Raw genomic sequence first — 18864 nt, forward strand, 5'->3', positions numbered from 1 at the left:
GCCTTTCAACAAGGAAGCGTTGGTTCCCACCCGCATCCACCAGTGCTGGCGGCGCCCAATAGGAGGGGTGATCTCGCCCACCTACTCGCGGCTGCCTTACCTGCGTCCGTTCAGTCGCAGGCATTGAGCCCTGTTGAACGATGCATTCGGGATCTCGAGGAACAGTCTTGCGATTGACCTCGGATCTTCAGGATGTCCGCGCGAAAGATCGTAAGGGTTATGAACGCCTGAAGACTCGCTTGGACCATTTGAGCGGATAATGCTGAGGGATCCGCGCTACTCGCGTGATGTCCCTCGCTCTCCAAGTCCTTTTCGTGGTGGGAGGAGTCATTCGGCTAATTTTTTTCACCCTCCCCGCCTCCCTCACCCAATCGACGCTCAACTCACAGTCGGTGTCACAATCGGTCTCGTAGACGGATGGGGGTATGTGATCTCTTCTGGATCAACATACCGTTTCGGACGACCCACGTAAGTACGGGGTGGGTGAGCCTATAATTTAGGTCTCTACCACCGTAAATGGCCCGATAAAATGCGGTAACAACTTCGTAGTATCTCCAGGTAGTGCAGAAATTGCATCTTTAGGTAGGGTAGCAGTACTTATGAGTAGTTTTTCTCCCACTCTAAAGCGTTCATTGCTTTTGAAGCCATGCTGGTCCGCATATTGGTTTTGCTTGTCTTGTGCGCTTGCCATCGAGTCCCGGACTTTTGGTGTGATGGCTCATCGCTCATCCACAAAGCGTCGAGCCTCGCTTACGCTTTTTGTATCTAACCCGCCTTTGTCATAGGACGTAGTTTTATTGACTACTGCTAAACTGGCAGGGTCACTAGAGCAAGGTTCTGTCATTGACATGATACCCTCGCGGGTCTCGTCATATTGACGAAATTATGTCCCTTTTACACCCCGAGCGTCGTGAGGGGCCCTCCACACTAGGACTCAGGCTGCGCACAAACGAGAAATCCGTTTATATAAACGGTGTTTCATTCGTACTGGTGTGGACACTGTTATTGATAGCAAATCCACGAAAGACAATTGTTTGCTCCATTCTTTGGAAGTCGCTATCGTTCGTAATACATCCCTTACGATCCGATTGGCACGTTCTATCTGGCCCTCGGTCTGAAGATGCTTGCGGTAGACATGTGGAGCTTGCTACCTAGCAGCTCAAAGACAGAACGCCAAAAACCAGACGTTATACGTGGATCCCGGCCCAATACTATGGACTCGGGGATCCCGTGTAGTCGGTATACATGATCCGGGAACAAGAGAGCTACCTCCTTGCCTGTGATCGATGTCTTACATGGTGTTAAAGGCGGCATTTTGCTCAGTCTGTCTACAGAGACGACGAGCCCCGTCCGACCCTTCTGGTCGGGCGGCATGCCAAACATAAAGTCGAGAGTTACTGACTTCCAACAATCCGTTGAACTTGGTAGCGGCTTCGGTGACGCACTGCTGGGCATGCAGGCTTAACGCGCTTTTCGCATGAGCGAACAAAGTGGCCACTCATCGATATAGGTGCGGCCCCCAACATTCCTCTGACACTCATAAGAATGTCTTTGCACGGCCCAGATGCCCACTCGATGGCGCATCTTGGAGCTCGTGAAGGATCATCAGCTTGAGATCTGTATCATGTGGCACATAGATCCTCAAGGGATCACAAGGTGACAGCTGATGCCAAAGCAGGCCATCGCTGTAGCTAAAGCGATTTAGCTTAGCTTTCAGGTGCGACGGAAGGGAAACCTTTCGTCCACCGAAGTAATCCAACAGCAGGCGACAATGCTCGTCCTGACTGTATGTAAGCCATCTTGGCATTCTAGGCGAGAGGTGCGGTGAAGTTATTGCGGTCTGCAGTGATGCGTGATCCGTATAAACTACAAATGGTTCGGTACCCAATAGGTGCACTCGAAAATTAAGAAGAGCATACTTTATTGAAAGTAGCTCTTGTCGTGCACATGGTAACTCAGTTCCGCGGCTTTCAATAGCCGGGGCTAATAAAAGTTGACACGGTCGACGCCGTCGTCATCCTTCTGTATGAGCGCGCTGCCGATTGCAAAATTACATGTATCGCAGACGACGCTAAAGGGCTTATGCGCGTCTGGCAATATCAAAACCGGTGTTTCGATAATAGATTCCTTCACTGATACGAAAGCATCTTCTTGATCTTTCAACCAAACCGTACTGCGTCCTGTTTAAGTAGGTCAGATAATGGTTTTGTTGGCTCCGTATAATTCTTGCTATACTTATGCAAGTAATTAGCGAAATCCTTTACATAGGTCTGCTCGTACACAATGTGTACCTACGATGCAGCCCAGCACAGGTATCTCTGGAAAAGCTGACGTCCAATTAGGCGTCCTCCAGAGTCTGCAGCACAGCGTCTAAATGACACTTGTGCGACTCTATTTCGCTCAGCCCGTCCTCGGCCCTACTATGCACGAATACATCGTCAAAGTAATGGGTCGCGTAGGCAGGGTGCTGACGCATCACGTGAGCCACCACTCGGTTCAATATCGCTGGTGCGTTTTTCAAACCTTGGGATATCACAAGCCACTCCCAAACCGCTTCAGGTGTTTACTGCCATTTTGGCTACATCGGACTCTCTCATGAGTACCTGACAGTAGCCATCCTTCAAATCCGACGCGGAAAAGATAGTTGACTTTCCCATGGAGTTCAACAAGACATCTTTCCGCGAAATTGGCGTTTGCGCCGGTAGGGTCGCCGTGTTCAGCTTATTGTAAGCATGAACCACGCGCCATCCACCTGTGGCTTTACGCACACAAAAGGTCGGGCTGCAGTGAGGCGATTTGCTCTCACGCACATGTCCCGCCTTCGCTCGCATGTCGAAGAACTCATCGATATAATCGACTTGCTCTTTCGGCAACGGCCATTGCCTGTTCACACAATATTTGGTTTCAGGTTCGAGGTCCATCTCGTGCCCGATGCCCCTATCTGCTGGTAGGCGGCTCGGCACTTCTTCTGGGAACACATCACGATGTTTCCACAGAACCTCAAAGAACGGACTGTCTCTCAAGGCATCCCATCCTTGAGCAGCGAACCGCTTCTTTTTGTCCAATTCTAGGACGCTCTCGTCCATTGTGGACGACGAGCAACAGTCCACCAAGTTCTCCTCTGGAACTGGTGCGACTATTTTGCGGATCTTTCCTTCCTTTCATTCGGCAAGGAACAGATTCCACGACATCTTTGGGAGATTTACTATCTCCTCGGCAGATTTAAAGACTTGCTGGAGCACCTCAACTGAGGATGCCTCCGCAATTTCGTCTTTGACGGCCTTGAACACCTCGTTCGAAGGCCCGTTCTCTTTATTAAAGACTGATCCGAAGATCACTCGTATAGACGAGCCTTTGATCGTCCTAATCTGTTGGGTACTCGTTCTTCGAGTCACCACGACCTTTTTTTGGGAAGCGGTGCCGTTGCACTCCTGGCTAACGCAACCCTTCCAATCGCACCAGGCTCTAAGCACTATGCCGGTTTATGCGACGCATGACTTCCTGTCAGCTCGCTGTTTTCTACCACTGGCGTTCGGCTCTGTGCAGGACATTCGAACGCATGATACTTGTCATCGTTCTTTTCACTATTCCAGTTCTACCAGCATGGTAGGACTTGGTGACGTTTGACATCTCATTAATGCCCCCTCAACTGCGTCTAACACGACATCAGTTGCATATGCTTCTCACAGGAGCACATCGTATCCGGTGTCCTGCGAAGAGTTAGCAACTGTGCGTGTACGCCAGTCTAACCATGGTTGGTATTTTATTAACCATCACATGCCTAAGATGAGGTCATACGGACTCGCCATACCTAGCAGTGATCTTCTCTTTACAAGAGGAGTCACTAAAACTGAAGGCGAGTTCTACTTGAACTCCCACAGACTTTACGAGCGCGCCGTTCGCTAAACGACGGTCACCTCTTCTCGCTTGCCCATCTTGGCAAAGCGACTCAAACATCACCGGTGTCTTTCTTAGAGCCGCGAGTTTTACAAAATTTTGTGATGCACCCGAATCCACTAGGAGGGTCATCACCTGGTCATAGCCTGGTACTTGAGCGCTATAGACCAGCAGGGTTGAGGTCCGAATTTTGGTACCTCAGGGACTCTGCTATTCATTTGTTCGACAACTCTGAACTCAGGGGTAGCTTCAGAGTCCGTGTCAGTAGGGCATCCCGCCTCTACTCCGCTCCTGCATTTCCCGACCCCTCAGTGGTCGATGCAGAGCTCATGCGTCTCTCACGCTGGTTTTTGCCACCACCCTTTGGGAAGGGAGTCCTCTTGCTGGGCGTCTTCGTCCCAGCAGGGACCCTGGCATAGCAGCGAGCCATCATATGGCCGCACTTGCTGCATTTAAAGCAGACAACGTCTGCATTACCTAACTCCATGGGAGTGGCATCTGACCTCTCGGCCAACGGCATATATCAAGCTGTCGCCGAGGCACTGTTGTAGGGTTGCTCCCCAACTAGGGCAATTTGGATTGCCTCTTCCATTGTCGGTAGCACCTTTCCAAAAAGGGCCCTTCGCGATAGGCCGTGCCGCAGTCCATTTATATACGTGTGCACCTTAATGAGCTCCGGACTCGGACCTACGGCAATGGATGCGGAAAGCGAGCGCATCTCCTGCACATACCCTTGCAGAATCGCTTCGCCTGTCGCCCCCCACAGAAGCGCGCCTGAAGCAACACCTCGTTTTTCGTCGTGGTTGAATCTTGGATGTTGTATGGAGCGAAAGGAGGAGAATATTGACGTGATTAGATTGAAGTTCCCAAGTGTGAGAGGTATCATTTTCAAAAAAATGAAAAAAAAGATCATTCGCTTCTGTTTCTGTAAGGCAACAGATGGTAAGAGCACAACCCAAAGTTCTTTCTTAGCTTTGCATGAATTAAAACAAACCTTCATGTCAGTTTCTAGCTTCAGCAACAATTCCTGGAAAATACTCTGGTCATTTAACCTTTTTGTTGCTCCGATTGTAGAATCCAAGTTGAGCACCAGCCTTCTTTTTGAAAGCACGCGGTTTCCTAGCATGCCCGATGAAAAAATACGGAAGTTTTCCTGATCCGTCCGCATTTGCTGTTAAGGCGAGATAAAAGCGGGTCTAAAGGCATGACAATTACTATAGGAAATAATTTTAAATCTTAAAAGAAGAAGATCTATCAAATCTTATTCTTTATCAGACTCTCAACTTGCTACTGCGAAATTGTTTTTTCTAAAGACATACAATAAAATAGGCCTGGAAAGTGGTTCGATTTATCAGCCATGTATTACTTTAGAGAAACTCAACAATAATTGCTTATACGTTTCATCCATGTTGAATACATCACAAAGAGCGTATTTTGGCGATTGAGCCCGAAAGCCAGGCAGAGAAACCTCCATTGCTTCATTGTCGGCAGCACCACTCTAAACATGAATCTGAAGAGGACGTAGCTAGTGTCGCGGCTGGAACTTGTGCAGCCAGCCAGCAAAAAATTCAATTGCATCATCTGGAACATCGAGGCTCTGCGCAAAGGCCTTGACTTTCATCTTGGTGAGATTCCCAGTTAAAACCACTCCACTGAAGGACCCAGAATGCAATAGCTACCTCTACAACAGAATGTTGGACAATCCGAGAAGGTTCGGCACTGAGCTCCGACAGATCCACAGCCTCAAACTGGTCACTCTTTTTGGAGATGTTGCTGATTTTAACCTGGGTGATCCCATTAGGGAGGTTGAACCGCTCCTGTGCCCAAGAAGCCAACATGGCCTGGCTCATCTTTTGGTCTGCCGCTTTCTTTCGGCAGATACACGTTTTTCGGACACTATGCTCATGAGTGTAGTGACCCACGCCCAGCACCGAAAGGTACTGAACGTAATAGGACCTTAGAACCCCTAATTAGCAAGAATTTATTGTTATGCTAACGTAATTCAATTCTAGTAATGATGTTTCCGCTACTTTATAATTCCCTAAACTTTATAGGATTTACCTGCCGCCGGGGTTATAAGATTGCAGAGAAATGACTTTATGTTAGTAGCTACGAATTCTTAGCTAGCTACTTGAACTCTCTCTGCACGTCAGTGTCCGTGAACTACCGAGGCACTTCTATTAGAAGCTATCGTTTTTGACAGGCCGACAAGGGTGTTGAAGTCAACTGCGATAACTTGTGCCTGGTCTTTCGCGACCTCACCTGAATGGCTAACGGTTGTGACAATTTGACAGATGCGACGAGCTGACGTTATCGTCACGTCGGAACATCAGGATGGCATAACAGAGAGAGAGACGGTCACCATGTAGAGCTCGTCATGGTCAAGTTGCAGTGCATGCTGTAGTGTTGACGAATGGAAGTACGAAATGCTAAGTATACTTTGCTGTTACTTCCTACACCTCTTGTACAAGTGCAACAGACAACCTATGGTACAACAGGTTATGAGCCCAACAGAACGTGTTGTTGGCGCAGCCAAACAAGCTGTACCTACCGTGGAGGTCAGCGACAATTTTTTGGAAGAGAAGTCGGCAGTGCCCGTATCGACACTGACAAAGTGTTGGCTTCCTATCCGATCCGATGAATCGGTTGGAGGGATGAATATCCAGACCTTGGAACTTACCCTTCCCAAGAGGGTACCAAATGACGCGTCGCCGGCTACATGCTTTGGTGCCAGACGAAACTACGGAGCTGATAATTCAAGGGCATCAAGCAGACCATGTTGCAGCAAACCTCACATTGGGACAGAAGCCGGACCTGTCCATTTTATGGCGGGGGTGCGAGGCTACCGCCACGGTGTGGGTGTGCCGAACATGAACACGCCAATCCGAGACCACAGGTTGCATGTATGCCGGACGCACAACAAAGAAAGCTTGCGCTACAGCCTTTTGACCGCAAGGAGCTATACTATGGTCTTAGTAGTGGTTTCCTCGGATGGAGCAAGGAATATGTGCGCCAAGTCGGGTGCGCAGAGCGTGAGTATGGATTTTTGTGGGCGGAGGATATCAAGGTTGATGTCCTACGGTAACAGCTAGCCGAAAAGGCGCAGATGTATCACCGTCGGCAGGTTGAGACTTGGTGGTCTAAAAGCCATACCTTAAATAATGCGTTCACGGCGCCGAGGGTAGCCCACATAAGTTGGAAGGACCATTTCTTATACCCGACCGCTGTCACTGATGCGTGCAGAAGGGCGGGTACTCTCGTGCTGGACAATACTGTCCATTATGCGGACCCGCACATGTAAATGACCATGTTGTCCAGGTTAAAATTCACCGAGCCGATTGTTTACGCCAAGCTGAAGAGCTGGCACAATTTGCACAGTCGGCGGAAGTTGAGAACCATGCAAAGCATTTTGGGCGCGACGTGGTCAACACTTTCGAGCATAGAAAGGAGTCGAAGGATAAGGTCTAAGTCAAGGTGAAGACATCGTTCAATGAAGGTGATTTCCGCACGTGTTACAAGAGGCGGGGAAATCGGGCACATCAAATCGATGTGCCCTATTGAAGGAAAATTCCAAGGGCAAGCTTTACGTTCGCAGTTGGCAATGATGAAGGTCTACAAGACAAACATTGGACTTTCGACAGTGGGCCCAGCAGGCACCTGGCCAATGACCTCAATCTGCTGGAAAACCCAACGGATTGTCAAAATGAGCAAGCTACTGATGGAGGTATGCTACGAATTACCAAACAAGGAAGTGTCAACATTAATGTTATTGCATACGGAGTCGTGAACACCATACGACTCCTTGATGATCAGTATACCGCGACGCTCGAGCGTAACATCATCTCGTTTGATAAACTCGAGGCTACAGGATGCGTACTTGAATATCGAGGAGGGAGGCGTGTGTTGACCTCTGGGTTTGGAGATACACCGGTTCTGGATGCTGACTGCAACAGCAATGAGTTTGTTATTGCAGTGATGAGACCCGGAAAAAATGTCTTCAGTTCACCACGGGATGCGATGATGGCTGTACTTAATTCACATTCGATTTGGATGTTCACAGTGGTACCTTTATTTACTTTCATCGCCTCTTGGGTCACCTGTGTTTTGATACTATCATCAGAATGGCCAAAGACCTGGCGTCAGCTATCAGGCTGACGGACACAACGCGCATGCATTGCTTGGCTGGTGCCGAAGGAAATCAAGCGAAAGTGTCGCAGTCGAAGAGGGACTTAGAAATTAATCATCCCATAGATGTGATAGGTGGAGTAATACGCTCCGATCTCAAAGGCCCGATGACCCCAAGGGATTGTTTAGGAAACCGCTACCTGGTCAACTTCATTGACCACCGATCGAACAACTGTCGTGTGTTTTTGGCAAATTCCAAGGATTTTGCTTTCCTCAAGTTCAAGCATTTCCTCGTGAGCTTTGAACGAGAGATTGATAGCTGCGCACGGACGGGGTGGCGAATACAAAACACTGGACGAGTTTTACAAAACGAGAGGGGTCCTACGTCAAGTAAGCAAACCATAAATCAAGGCAGTAATGGCAAGTCTGAACGGATGCATCGGACTTTCATGAACATGGCACGAAGCATGGTAATCGCCTCGAATCTGCCTCTATATTTTTGGGGTAATGCTGCTGAGTACGCGACGTACATTCTTAACCGGAGCAGAATTAAGTCGAACCCTAATGGAGTGTCCCAATGGAATGTTTGACGAAGAAGGTGACTGTGCTGAGCGACATAGTGGTGTTCGGTTCTGCATGCACGGTGCATGTCAATGCAAGGAATAAGTCAATTGGAGAGCGCGGGAAAGCGGCCCTAATAATTGGCAAGAGCGACGAGACGAAGGGGTACAAAGTGTACATCCCCAAAGACAAGGTGGTTGTGGTGACACAACATATCCGAAACATCGAAACGCTGACAGATGAACAAAATGGACAGCTCAAGTCTTACCTGGAAAGAGTCGACCATCAGAAGGAGATGCCCAAAGCTGGCCAATCGGAAGTTCAAGTACACTCAAGTGTCAGGAAACGGGTGGCGAAAGCTCGCAACCCCGAAAGACAATTGTGGTGCCACCTAAAGGTGCGCATGTCCTGCACAACAAGTGGTCTACAGGACCAAGACTGATGCGAATGGGGACATCGAACGATACAAGGCTCGTCTGGTTGTCTGTAAGTGTTCAGTGTGAATTATACCCTAACGTTTCCCGCTGTCGTGGATTTCGGTACGGTGAAGTTGATTCTGGTGCTCTCCAGGCGATTGATAGTACCAGCTCGACAACATACCGAATGCGTATCTCAAAGCAGAAAAGGAGGAGCACCTGGACATCTACATGAACGTGCGGAAGGGGACGGTTTTGAATGACCAGGAGCTCCAGACTTTTGAAGCGAAGATCCCAAGCAATCTGATTCTCCTTTTGGAGAAGTCACTTAATGGCCTAAAGCAGGCCGGACGACTATAGAGCCAATTGTTTGATTTCAAGCTGCGCCAAGGCGGTTTCCAGCAACGCACCACATACATGTGCCTAAACTACAAGACAAAGGCGGTACGCGCTGGGTGGTTGGTGTCTATGTCGATGAACTATTGGTCACTCCCCCCGACGTCGGTCCAACACCGCTTAAGTGTAACTACAAGTCCTTCGACATATTAAAAATCTCATCATTCGCTTCGCAGTCTTCTAATATTTCGTCGTTGGCTTGTACGTCGGTCTCGTGGCCATGTGCACAGCAAAGCAAATATCTGGACGCGTGTGCATCTTTCAATTTATAGCAGGCTTCCAATCAGAGACTGAAACGACTTTACACTTGGCTCGACCTTCGCACCTTTCGCAGGAAGGTAGACTAAATCGTCTTCATCATCCGTGTTGCATTCGTCTCAGATTGGGGTCCGTACCCCGTTCGCTGACTCCAATCCGAACTCTTTCGACAGTAGTTCGATCATGATCTCTTGATTAAATAAGTATCCTGTTGTGTCGTTCAGTCCAATTCGCAGCCCTCGAATATTGTTAAAAACTCCCAAGTCTTTGATCGAAAATGAACTCATCTCCACAAAAAAAATATCCACAGCGCTCTGCTTGGTGCCTGTTAGAATCGAATTCTGGAGCGATGCTGATTTTTGCTGCTGATAATTGAGACCGCAAGTCCGTGTCCGGCAGTGCGCTCACAATGGATGGAGCCGTCGTCATGTGGTTGCGCAAGAGACAACCCGGAGTATCATTGAGGACGATGGAGGGGGTTGTAACTGGACTCAGTCCAACTCAGCTGTCGTGAGATGAAGAGCTTAGCGGGCACTCCCCATGTCGCCGCTAGAGCAAGTAGCACCTTCACCGTTGACATGTCCATTACTGCTGCGAAGGTAAGCTGGTAATCAATTCCAAAACTTGCTTTGTTTCCGCACGCAACCAGCCGAGCCTTAAGCCGCTCGAGATCGCCGTGCGCATCGGTCTTTCTTTTAAAGACACATTTGGTGGTCAGTTCATTACTGCTGGTACCTCGTTTGACCAAACGCCAATCCTATTTTCTTCGAGCGCTTCTATCTCCTCACGCATGGCTATCTTCCCTCCTTCGCGCTTGCTGCTGCGCATCGCTTTGATATACTTCTTGGGATGGCACTCGTATACGCGAGCCACGACGCTATCTTCATGACGTTGCTCTTCCTGAGCACCAAAAGACTGCATCCGTCGCGTTGCACGTAAAGTCCTGTGCGCAGCACGTGTCCATGACTTCGACTTTTTCTTTTCGCTTTGACCTTTTGTAGCTGAGCCGAATACTGCGTCACCTGAACCTGTCGAATTTGAATATCTGATTGGCCCTTGAATTCAAGAATTCTCTGTAGATGACTGTTTTGCGTATCGCTTAGGGTTTCGATGTCCTTCACGTGCTGCGTGACCACAAACTTATTCTCTTTTTGCAGAAATATCATGTAGCCCTTGGATTTTCGCTGCGTTCAATGATAATGCCGACTTGAGACCTCTTTGTGAGCGAATTCATTCGCGGATCGCGGTATAAAGAGCATACAGACCCAAAAGCCAATTTCACGCAAATTAGGAGCACGCTTCGCAAGTTTTTTTTTTTCCATCGGCGATGCTCGCTTTTCGTTAGCGCTTCTTTGGACGCGATTAGAATGTATGAAGCATACTCAACCGCATCCTTCCAAAACGACAAAGGGATTCGACTTGCAGATATCATCGAGCGAGCCATGTTAAGTACTGTCCGATGCATACGCTCAGCTATTCCGTTCGATGCTTGATTTCTTGCTTCACTGACTTGTCTTGAAATACCTGTAGACTTTCAAAACAGGTTAACGTACTTATACTCGCCTCCGCCATCCGTCCTTAGCACATGTACGCGACAGCCGAACTGACGCTCTAAAAATACCAAACAAATTGCTCGAACGTTTTCGCCGCTTGAGCCTTGGTCTTGGCGAGAAATACGCGAAAGTAATTTGACTTGTGATCCACGAAATTAGTCAAGTAACGGTTTCCAAGTCGGTCCCTTGTCTTAAGGTCCGACTATATGACATTGCCAATACAGTCCATCAGCGTGTGAGCACCCGTGTCCTTGTGCGACTGCGCATTCTTGGTTTGCTTCCCTTCAGCGCATGACACACTTGTTTGTCGTGAATGGTCCGTAAATTTTATACCAGACGCTGGACGCATCCGCTTAACCGCGTCGTAAGCAAATTGACCTAGACGCTCGTGAAAGTGAAACAATGATCTATCCTGCATGTCCTTGGCCGGATTGTCCGATATTTCTTAAGTTACTATCGCCATTAAAAGGTCACTAGAAGCACTCGGAATACATACCAGCTCCACTGTCTCCAATTTAAGTTCTCTGCACCTTGCTAGTGTCCGTTTGTGCCATCATACGCTATTTCATACCCCTTGCGCTCGAGCTTCGTGTTGCCATACGGAATTATAGCTCTGGCGCGAGATAGCCGTCAGTCAACGTGTATCCCTCCGTCGCCTACAGCAAGTACCACGCCACCGACACGTGACAGCTTGACTGAGCCTCCATCAGCCAGACGGCACTCAAGTTTGCACACTTTTGAATTTTTAAAAAAGACAAATTGTAGGCTAGATGTCGACTTGATCGACTGTCCAGAATCCATTCGACGCCACCACAATCGGTGACGCTCCCAATCGCTAGTGTCGTGGCCAACTGAGCATGACGCGAGTTTTTTGGCACTGGCGCCTTCGCCAATTGCTAGCACAATATTTTCACCGCCGTTGCCTCGACGACCTCCACTTGTGTTGCCAATTTTCTTGTTTCTACAATCAATCTTGACGTGTCCTGCCATTCCATATTGATAGCGGGTATGTGTCTCTTTCCGCAACGTCGACTCTTCCACATGAGCGATCACTTCTCTTACAAAAGCACGTCATTTATGATGGCGAAGTACCAGACGCATCGAGCCGACTACCTCGTGCATGCTGAAGAATTAGCGCACTTTGCGCAGACGATTGAGATTGAGTCTCGATCATATTGATAGTTCAGGCGAAGCGTAGCACCTGCTGCTCGGCCCCACCAGCTGCATCGCTGACCGCAACGAGGTACAAAATTTTTCTGACTACGAGCGCTAGAAGTCCATTTTGTCGTATTTGGTTTACTGCTTGAGCCGCAGTGAGCACGTTCTTGAACGTGACAAGCATACGCTGCATCACGTACTGCACAGTTTGTAGCACAGACAACCAAGTGTCAACTTGCTTATTAAAACAGCGTTCCGCAGTGCCTGTCCAGTGCTGTGGTAGTACATCTGTCTTCACTTTTTCGGTCCAAAGAAATCTGCACGATTCTTGAGCAATGTCCACCTGTCTCAAAAAGTCTTGCCTAATCAAAAAAAGACCTGAGTCTAACGTAAACCTCAGTCCCGTCGAACTTGCGTATTGCAGGCTTGCGCTGCCTTGCATCGAAAGTCCGATACTGAAATGTTCTAGGATCTTGCACTGAGATTTGCGGCACCTGTTGGTACGAGGGCAATAAGACAGGCGGGCGAGGTGGCGTCTGTGCGCGTTGAGGCGCATCTTGACGTACTGCGGGCCTAAACCTGTCAAGCCTTCCCCCCGCAAGACGCGGCGTTGATGGTTTCTCAAGCCTGGCAGTCGAGAGCGCCTCGATGTAGATTGCCTGAGAAGTCAGCACTGGGCATTGAGCTGAACATGCCGCTGTCAGCAGCGCCTCGCATGCGCTCGTCTTCAGCAATTCTCTCCTGCGACAATTCCATTTTTTCATGCATTCGTTCATGCCGCTCAGCATCGTGAGAACCTTCTCTAGCGCATTGGTAACCGCGCTCCTTCCGTGAGCGTGAGGAGGGACGACCACAGCAGGCTCCGACGCAGCCCTTTCGTAACTGCCTATCGGCGGTTCCTGGGCCATGTCGATATCGTCTTTCTTCTCATGAGCTTGGGCTCGTAACCTGTTCGTTGGCAAACTTGCTTAGTGGTCAAATAAGAAGTCTGTAGGACTAGAATAAAAGGATTCTGTCATTATTATTTTGCGTTATATGTCTTACTTTTCTTCCTTTCTTCCTTCTTGTCCACCCAAGCCGTTTCCTGCAGCCAAAGCTGACCGAAGCTTTTAGTCTGACAGGCGCTAAGTAGTTGGCCGCTACTTCACCTTTTTCAGGTATTTCGTAACTAGCCTGAAACAACTAGAATGCGTGTAACACATAGCCCTTTACAAATTATAAACTCAGCTATCCGCACCTAAATTCACTCTAAAAGCTTCCTAGGAGAGGAAGACTCGCGAGCGCATCTGGTAGTCTACATTTGGTAGAATAATTATATATGTATTCCTTACCGAGATGCTACAATGTTAATTATGGTTCCGTCAGCGTTGGGTCGAGCAATCTACTTCAGGGTGGTCTTAAGTTATTAATTAAGGTGTTTCATTTGCAGATGCGTTTGGACAAATGCAAAATTACATGGATTAACGAAGGCAGGTGCTGAGGTTTCCATCAATCAAGCCATTATCAAGCCCATGCTTTCTTGAATCCAATATGCCATTCACTTTTGTTTGCTTCTTGCCACCTCAAAGATGCCACTCGAACGCTTACGAAGCGTTTTCGCCTCAAAATACTGCAATGCCGGCAAACATAGGCGCTCAGCTACCACTCCTGCAACAAAGATGATTCAGTCAACGATATATAGTCCGTGTTCTTGGGGCTCCACGCACGAGGACTTTGGCTGCCTTCGCTTTCTCGTTTGGAATGGTGGTGCCCCCGGGTTTACACTGACAACCTCTCGAGAATCAGAAAATAGTGGCTGCGCGTCTATATCGGACGAAAATTCCGAGTTAAAAGTGGGTACCGTCACGGCATTGAATGTGTGGGAAGCTGGAATTCGCCCAGGTGATGTTTTGGAGACAGTAGCAGGCAAGAAAGTCCATGCAATGGACACTGAGGCAGCAATCGTGTTAGTAAAAATGTCCAACAGCCCTTCAATCATACGATTTCGGTCATCAAATTGCGGGAATCGCATACGCTTTGATGTGGTCCTTGCTCGTCAAAAATTGGGGGTGGTCTTTATGGGAGATGGAATTCGTGATGTCCCTGTTGTTACTCGGGTCGTTGGTCAAAGTACACATAATGTTAACGGCGATTTTTCATCACCTTCACGTGTTCGCGTTGGCGACGTGCTTGTGGCAGTTAATAGCAAAGATGCAATTGCGGCTGGACTTGATATGACGACAAAGTATCTCGAAACATGTCCACGTCCAGCGAGGCTTACATTTGAGCGCCATGAAAGAGAGGGTTGGTGTGATAGCCAATCCGCAAGCGAAGAATCAAAGGAGTATACGAGTCGCTTTAAATCTTCTCAGAAGGCTATTCGAAGAATTTCTTTGCCAACCATAAGCAGGGAAGAGAGTGACTTTCGCTGCAGAGAATTATCGCAAGCATTAAAAGCTCCAAGAGCTCATCGCTCGGCGTATACTTGTTTTCAAGAAGAAAAAAACAAATGCTACCAAAAATTGAAGAGCAGCGATATTGTTATCGAATGGATGGATGGACCTCTAGGATTGACGTTGGTGGAAGATGCCATTTCGGGTGCAGCAGTAGTAAATCGATTGACTGGAAAAGGATCATCAGCCAATCTGGAGCTTCTGCGATACGGGTTTGAATTGATGTCGATAAACGGCAAACGATTTGAAAGCCTTGCGCTGAATGACCTGTGCCGAGATCTGTTAGCACTTCCAAAGCCGGTAATACTTGTGTTTCGCTCGCATGAATGTGATGATATTAGCGGCAAAGACGAAGTGTTCGAAAGATGTTCAAGTCTGTATCAAGAAAATCCATCTGATTCTGGGGGTGCTCTTAAGAGAAACGCTCACTACGACTCAGCTGCAACGTCAGCCTTGCAGCGTATCTGTCCTCAACAAGCGTCTTCATTGCGCAATCAGCACGAATACGAGGTGATTTGGACTTCATCCCAATTAGGGCTTCAACTTGAGATATTTCATGACAAATCAGGACGTACAGCTACCGCTCGACGTCAGTATCCAATTGTTCACAAAATTCTTAAGAATTCCACGCTCGATTTGCCAAGCCACGCGGTCGGACATTTTTTCGTCTCTATTAACAACTGGGATACGTTAGGCTTGAATTCAACGGAACTTCGCACACTTCTACGCCTTGCATCCAGGCCAGTTGTGCTGCGCTTTCGCACGCAAGGAAATTCATCAGATCACAAGCAAACGTTACTTGCTACAACTTTTCACGAGAAAGATGAAGAATCTGTGTATGGTAGAAACGAAACAATTACATCAACATACAGCATTCTCTGGAGCGGGGGGAGACTCGGGGTTCTTTTCGCCTGCTACGAAGATTTAAATCGTGAAAACACTTTGGTGGTGTATGTGAAGCACATTGGACCTGGGCAGGCTCGCCGCTCAAAAGTTGTGGCTGTTGGAGATATTCTTATCAGCATTAATGGCCGATGTCTCCCTCCAAAGCCAAAATTTAAAAAGACAATGCGTTCATTGACCAATTTGAAGCACCCCGTGACACTTGGTTTCCGCCGACTGATCGTAAGAGATTAAATGAAATAGTAGGCAAAGATGGCTTAGCGTTTCAGTTCATTTAAGTTTATATTATTCATTTAGCTACTTCTCTTATAACTTCTCAGCAACCTTATATCTTGCAATGGTGATACCCGCAAGAGGCTGTGACTTTCAGACATTAATTTGTGGAGGGTTGCACACAATGTAAATCACGACATTGGCTGTGCTGAGTTAGTGCCCTTAGTATTCGCCATAGTCACTTCGTGTCTATATAGATCAATAGATCGCAACAACTTTATTACCACTTTGGTGTGATCCGGTCCTTCGCATTCCAGTGAAAAAGGATCACGTCCTCCTTTAATTTTACCAAATCGTTGTTGCACCGAGCTAGTGTGTGCACTGCAGAGCTGTTGCCTTTCATTTCGGCCTGCAGCAATCGCTGTGTTTCCAAAACCTCCCCTTGAGAAATGGCAGGAATGTCGCTTGCAGGAACAAATACCACTTCAGTCGTAGCATTTTCGCGCCCTTCTTGGTAGAAACCTAGTAAATTCATGCTAACGTCAAATGCTGGAAACCCGATAGCATTGCTAGCATTAAGCGTGACCATGCGCGCTACTACATAGAATATTTGCATCTCAATCGCATCAGCGAGTTGGCTGTTGCCACTATCGTTGTGATGGTTTCCATTGCCAGTAAGATTTTGATAAAATATTGACTCACTCGAATCGTGTTCATCTAGTGAGCGCATAAATTCAGTGAGGCCACCAGAATTATTGCGGAATAGTCCAGGAGGGCCATCCATTCCTGCGAGGCCATTCATCGCGCCCGATGTCGTCGTTAACATTGCTGACGAGCTTTTGGTCATAGTAAACTGATTTGTAGTGGCATTGCTACCCATGTTCGAGTTCATCATGCTCATCATTTGCTGGTTTGACGACGAATCGTCCGCTAGAGGGTTAACGCCCATCATACCGGCGTTCTGTGGGCTTACCAGCGACGGCATCTGACCATGTAATTGACCTATAGGCTTCACAGCTGCTTTCTGAGCGGCAGCCTGTGCACTCGCAATCATTGCTGGAAACCGCTCAATTCCCTTCAGCACGAAGTCGAGGTGACCCATAGTGTCCGTAGCATAAGTAAGTAATAGATTGGCAATTAGGCATTTTGTGTCATGCTGAGCCGTCTCGTACGTCATCACATCCTTGTAGCGCCAACATGCTGGGCACCGGTAAATAGGTCGCTCAGGATCTGCCATGCCGTCAGTCTTGCTTTCATAGCCCACCGTCTGCCACTCCAACTGGTGAAGTCCATTCACAACTCCACCAGTCCAAGTAAGAATGCTTTCCATGGCACCTGTAAGTGAATTGGCAGCTTGAGGACTGCCATTGATGCGAGGAGTTCCAGGGGACAAACTTTCTCCAATGCGCATTCTCTTTCGGCGATCCTCTGCTGAGAAAGCGGCCGTACCAAATGCTCTTGCTAAGATAATTTCATGCTCGGCACTGGAGCCAGGGGATGAAGATGAAGACAGCGGCGTCGACGCACCAGCGATAATGTGGTGAGTAATCTGGGCCGGTGTGCTCTTGCCGGGCCGACGCTTGTTGCGCTTCGAGCGTACTGAAATGGACGAGCTTAAATCATATGCAACATCAAAGTTAAGTGGAGATTGCGCAGTATCGGCTTCTACCTTCAGCCGAAACGCTTGTCCTTGATGATTTTTGGATACGTCTTCGATACGAAGCTTGAGCACAGCCTTCCCCGTCGAATCAACGATACGCTGGCAGTCCGGCGACATTTTGAGAATGTCCTGCTTAAGGACCGGGTGCTCATTTTCATAGAGCAGCGTGACCCGTAGCGGCACAGGGCGGTTACCCACCCGTTCATTCTTGGCATTTACAAGAAAGATTGGCAGCGTCATGCACTTGTCGCGGCCACCTTCGTCCTTGTACCAGAGCTCAGGAAGCTTTTCCTGAATGAGCAACCGATGCTGGATCACCGTCATTTCCGAGGTGAAGGCGGGAGTGACATTTATATGAATATTTTCCTTGATGGAGGCAGCCGAAATATGAACGACAAATTTACGATTACCGAGCGCCATGGAGCACTCATTGATGCTCATGCGCAGCTTGCAAATGCCGTCGCCATTCATTACAGCATTCGTACTTGGGTCAATGTGCAAGATATCTTTCTCTACGGGCATCATTTTTTCGGCAGCGTAGAGTTCCACGTTAAGTGGGACCTTCACACCGGATTTAAGGTGGTCAGCCGTATCGACGAGATACACTGTCAGCTCAAACGGTTCATCTCGGTACGGAAACTTGGGCGGACTCGGCTGAATTTTGAGGCGCAAACGCTCATTAAATATTTCGCCGTCGGGATCCACTGCAGCATTTGCGGCGATGGAGGCGCCTGCCGGTTGGTACGTCTCAGTCATGAGCATAAAGGCAACGACGCGATCGTCAATAGGGACGTGGACCTGGCGGTAGCACAGAGGAACGACCAAAGTAAGGGCGGATCTTATTCACTTGGTTTCTGGGCGGCGTTTATTAAATTTCGTCGCGACTTCTGCGCAGCGTTTTCGCTTGTGCGTGCAATCAAGGAAGGGTTCTGGAGAGGCGTCTACTAGCCTAGTATTAAGCATAGAGCATGATGGTTGGCAGGCAAACGTTAAGAGGGTGGATTAAAGTTCCTGGTCTTTGGCGTTTGCATACAAACATCGAGAACCAACCAATTTACAACTTTTAGCCTTCTTATTGTGGAAGATACGAGGGATTTAGGAGTGATGGCTCTGTGTCAGCTTCCGTCAAAAAAGCCATTATAATATCTTGATCTGACAATACTTCAAATGAAGTGGGATAAAGGCGGCTGCGCAAGAAAATCCCAAAATCAGGAAAATTCCGTCAAGATGGTCAGATCGCCCTAAGGTTCCAGCTTTTTGTTAATCAGCGGGCGCCGTTCGGTGACCAGAAG

At 48.2% G+C, this 18864-nt stretch overlaps 2 protein-coding genes across 2 annotated transcripts; one reads left to right on the forward strand and one right to left on the reverse strand.

The window, feature by feature from the left end:
- Nucleotides 1–13932: 13932 nt before the first annotated feature.
- Nucleotides 13933–15933, forward strand: CCR75_003105 (uncharacterized protein; the record flags this gene model as incomplete). The annotated part of the gene is made up of 1 exon (XM_067961202.1): nt 13933–15933. The coding sequence occupies one exon, from the start codon at nt 13933–13935 to the stop codon at nt 15931–15933; it is 2001 nt and encodes a 666-aa protein (XP_067816329.1).
- Nucleotides 15934–16192: 259 nt separating this feature from the next.
- Nucleotides 16193–18328, reverse strand: CCR75_003106 (uncharacterized protein; the record flags this gene model as incomplete). The annotated part of the gene is made up of 1 exon (XM_067961203.1): nt 16193–18328. One exon carries the CDS (start codon nt 18326–18328, stop codon nt 16193–16195), a length of 2136 nt encoding a protein of 711 aa, XP_067816328.1.
- Between the last annotated feature and the right edge of the window lie 536 nt (nt 18329–18864).

Source organism: Bremia lactucae, linkage group LG4 (assembly GCF_004359215.1).
Source record: "Bremia lactucae strain SF5 linkage group LG4, whole genome shotgun sequence".
Classification (NCBI taxonomy): domain Eukaryota; phylum Oomycota; class Peronosporomycetes; order Peronosporales; family Peronosporaceae; genus Bremia; species Bremia lactucae.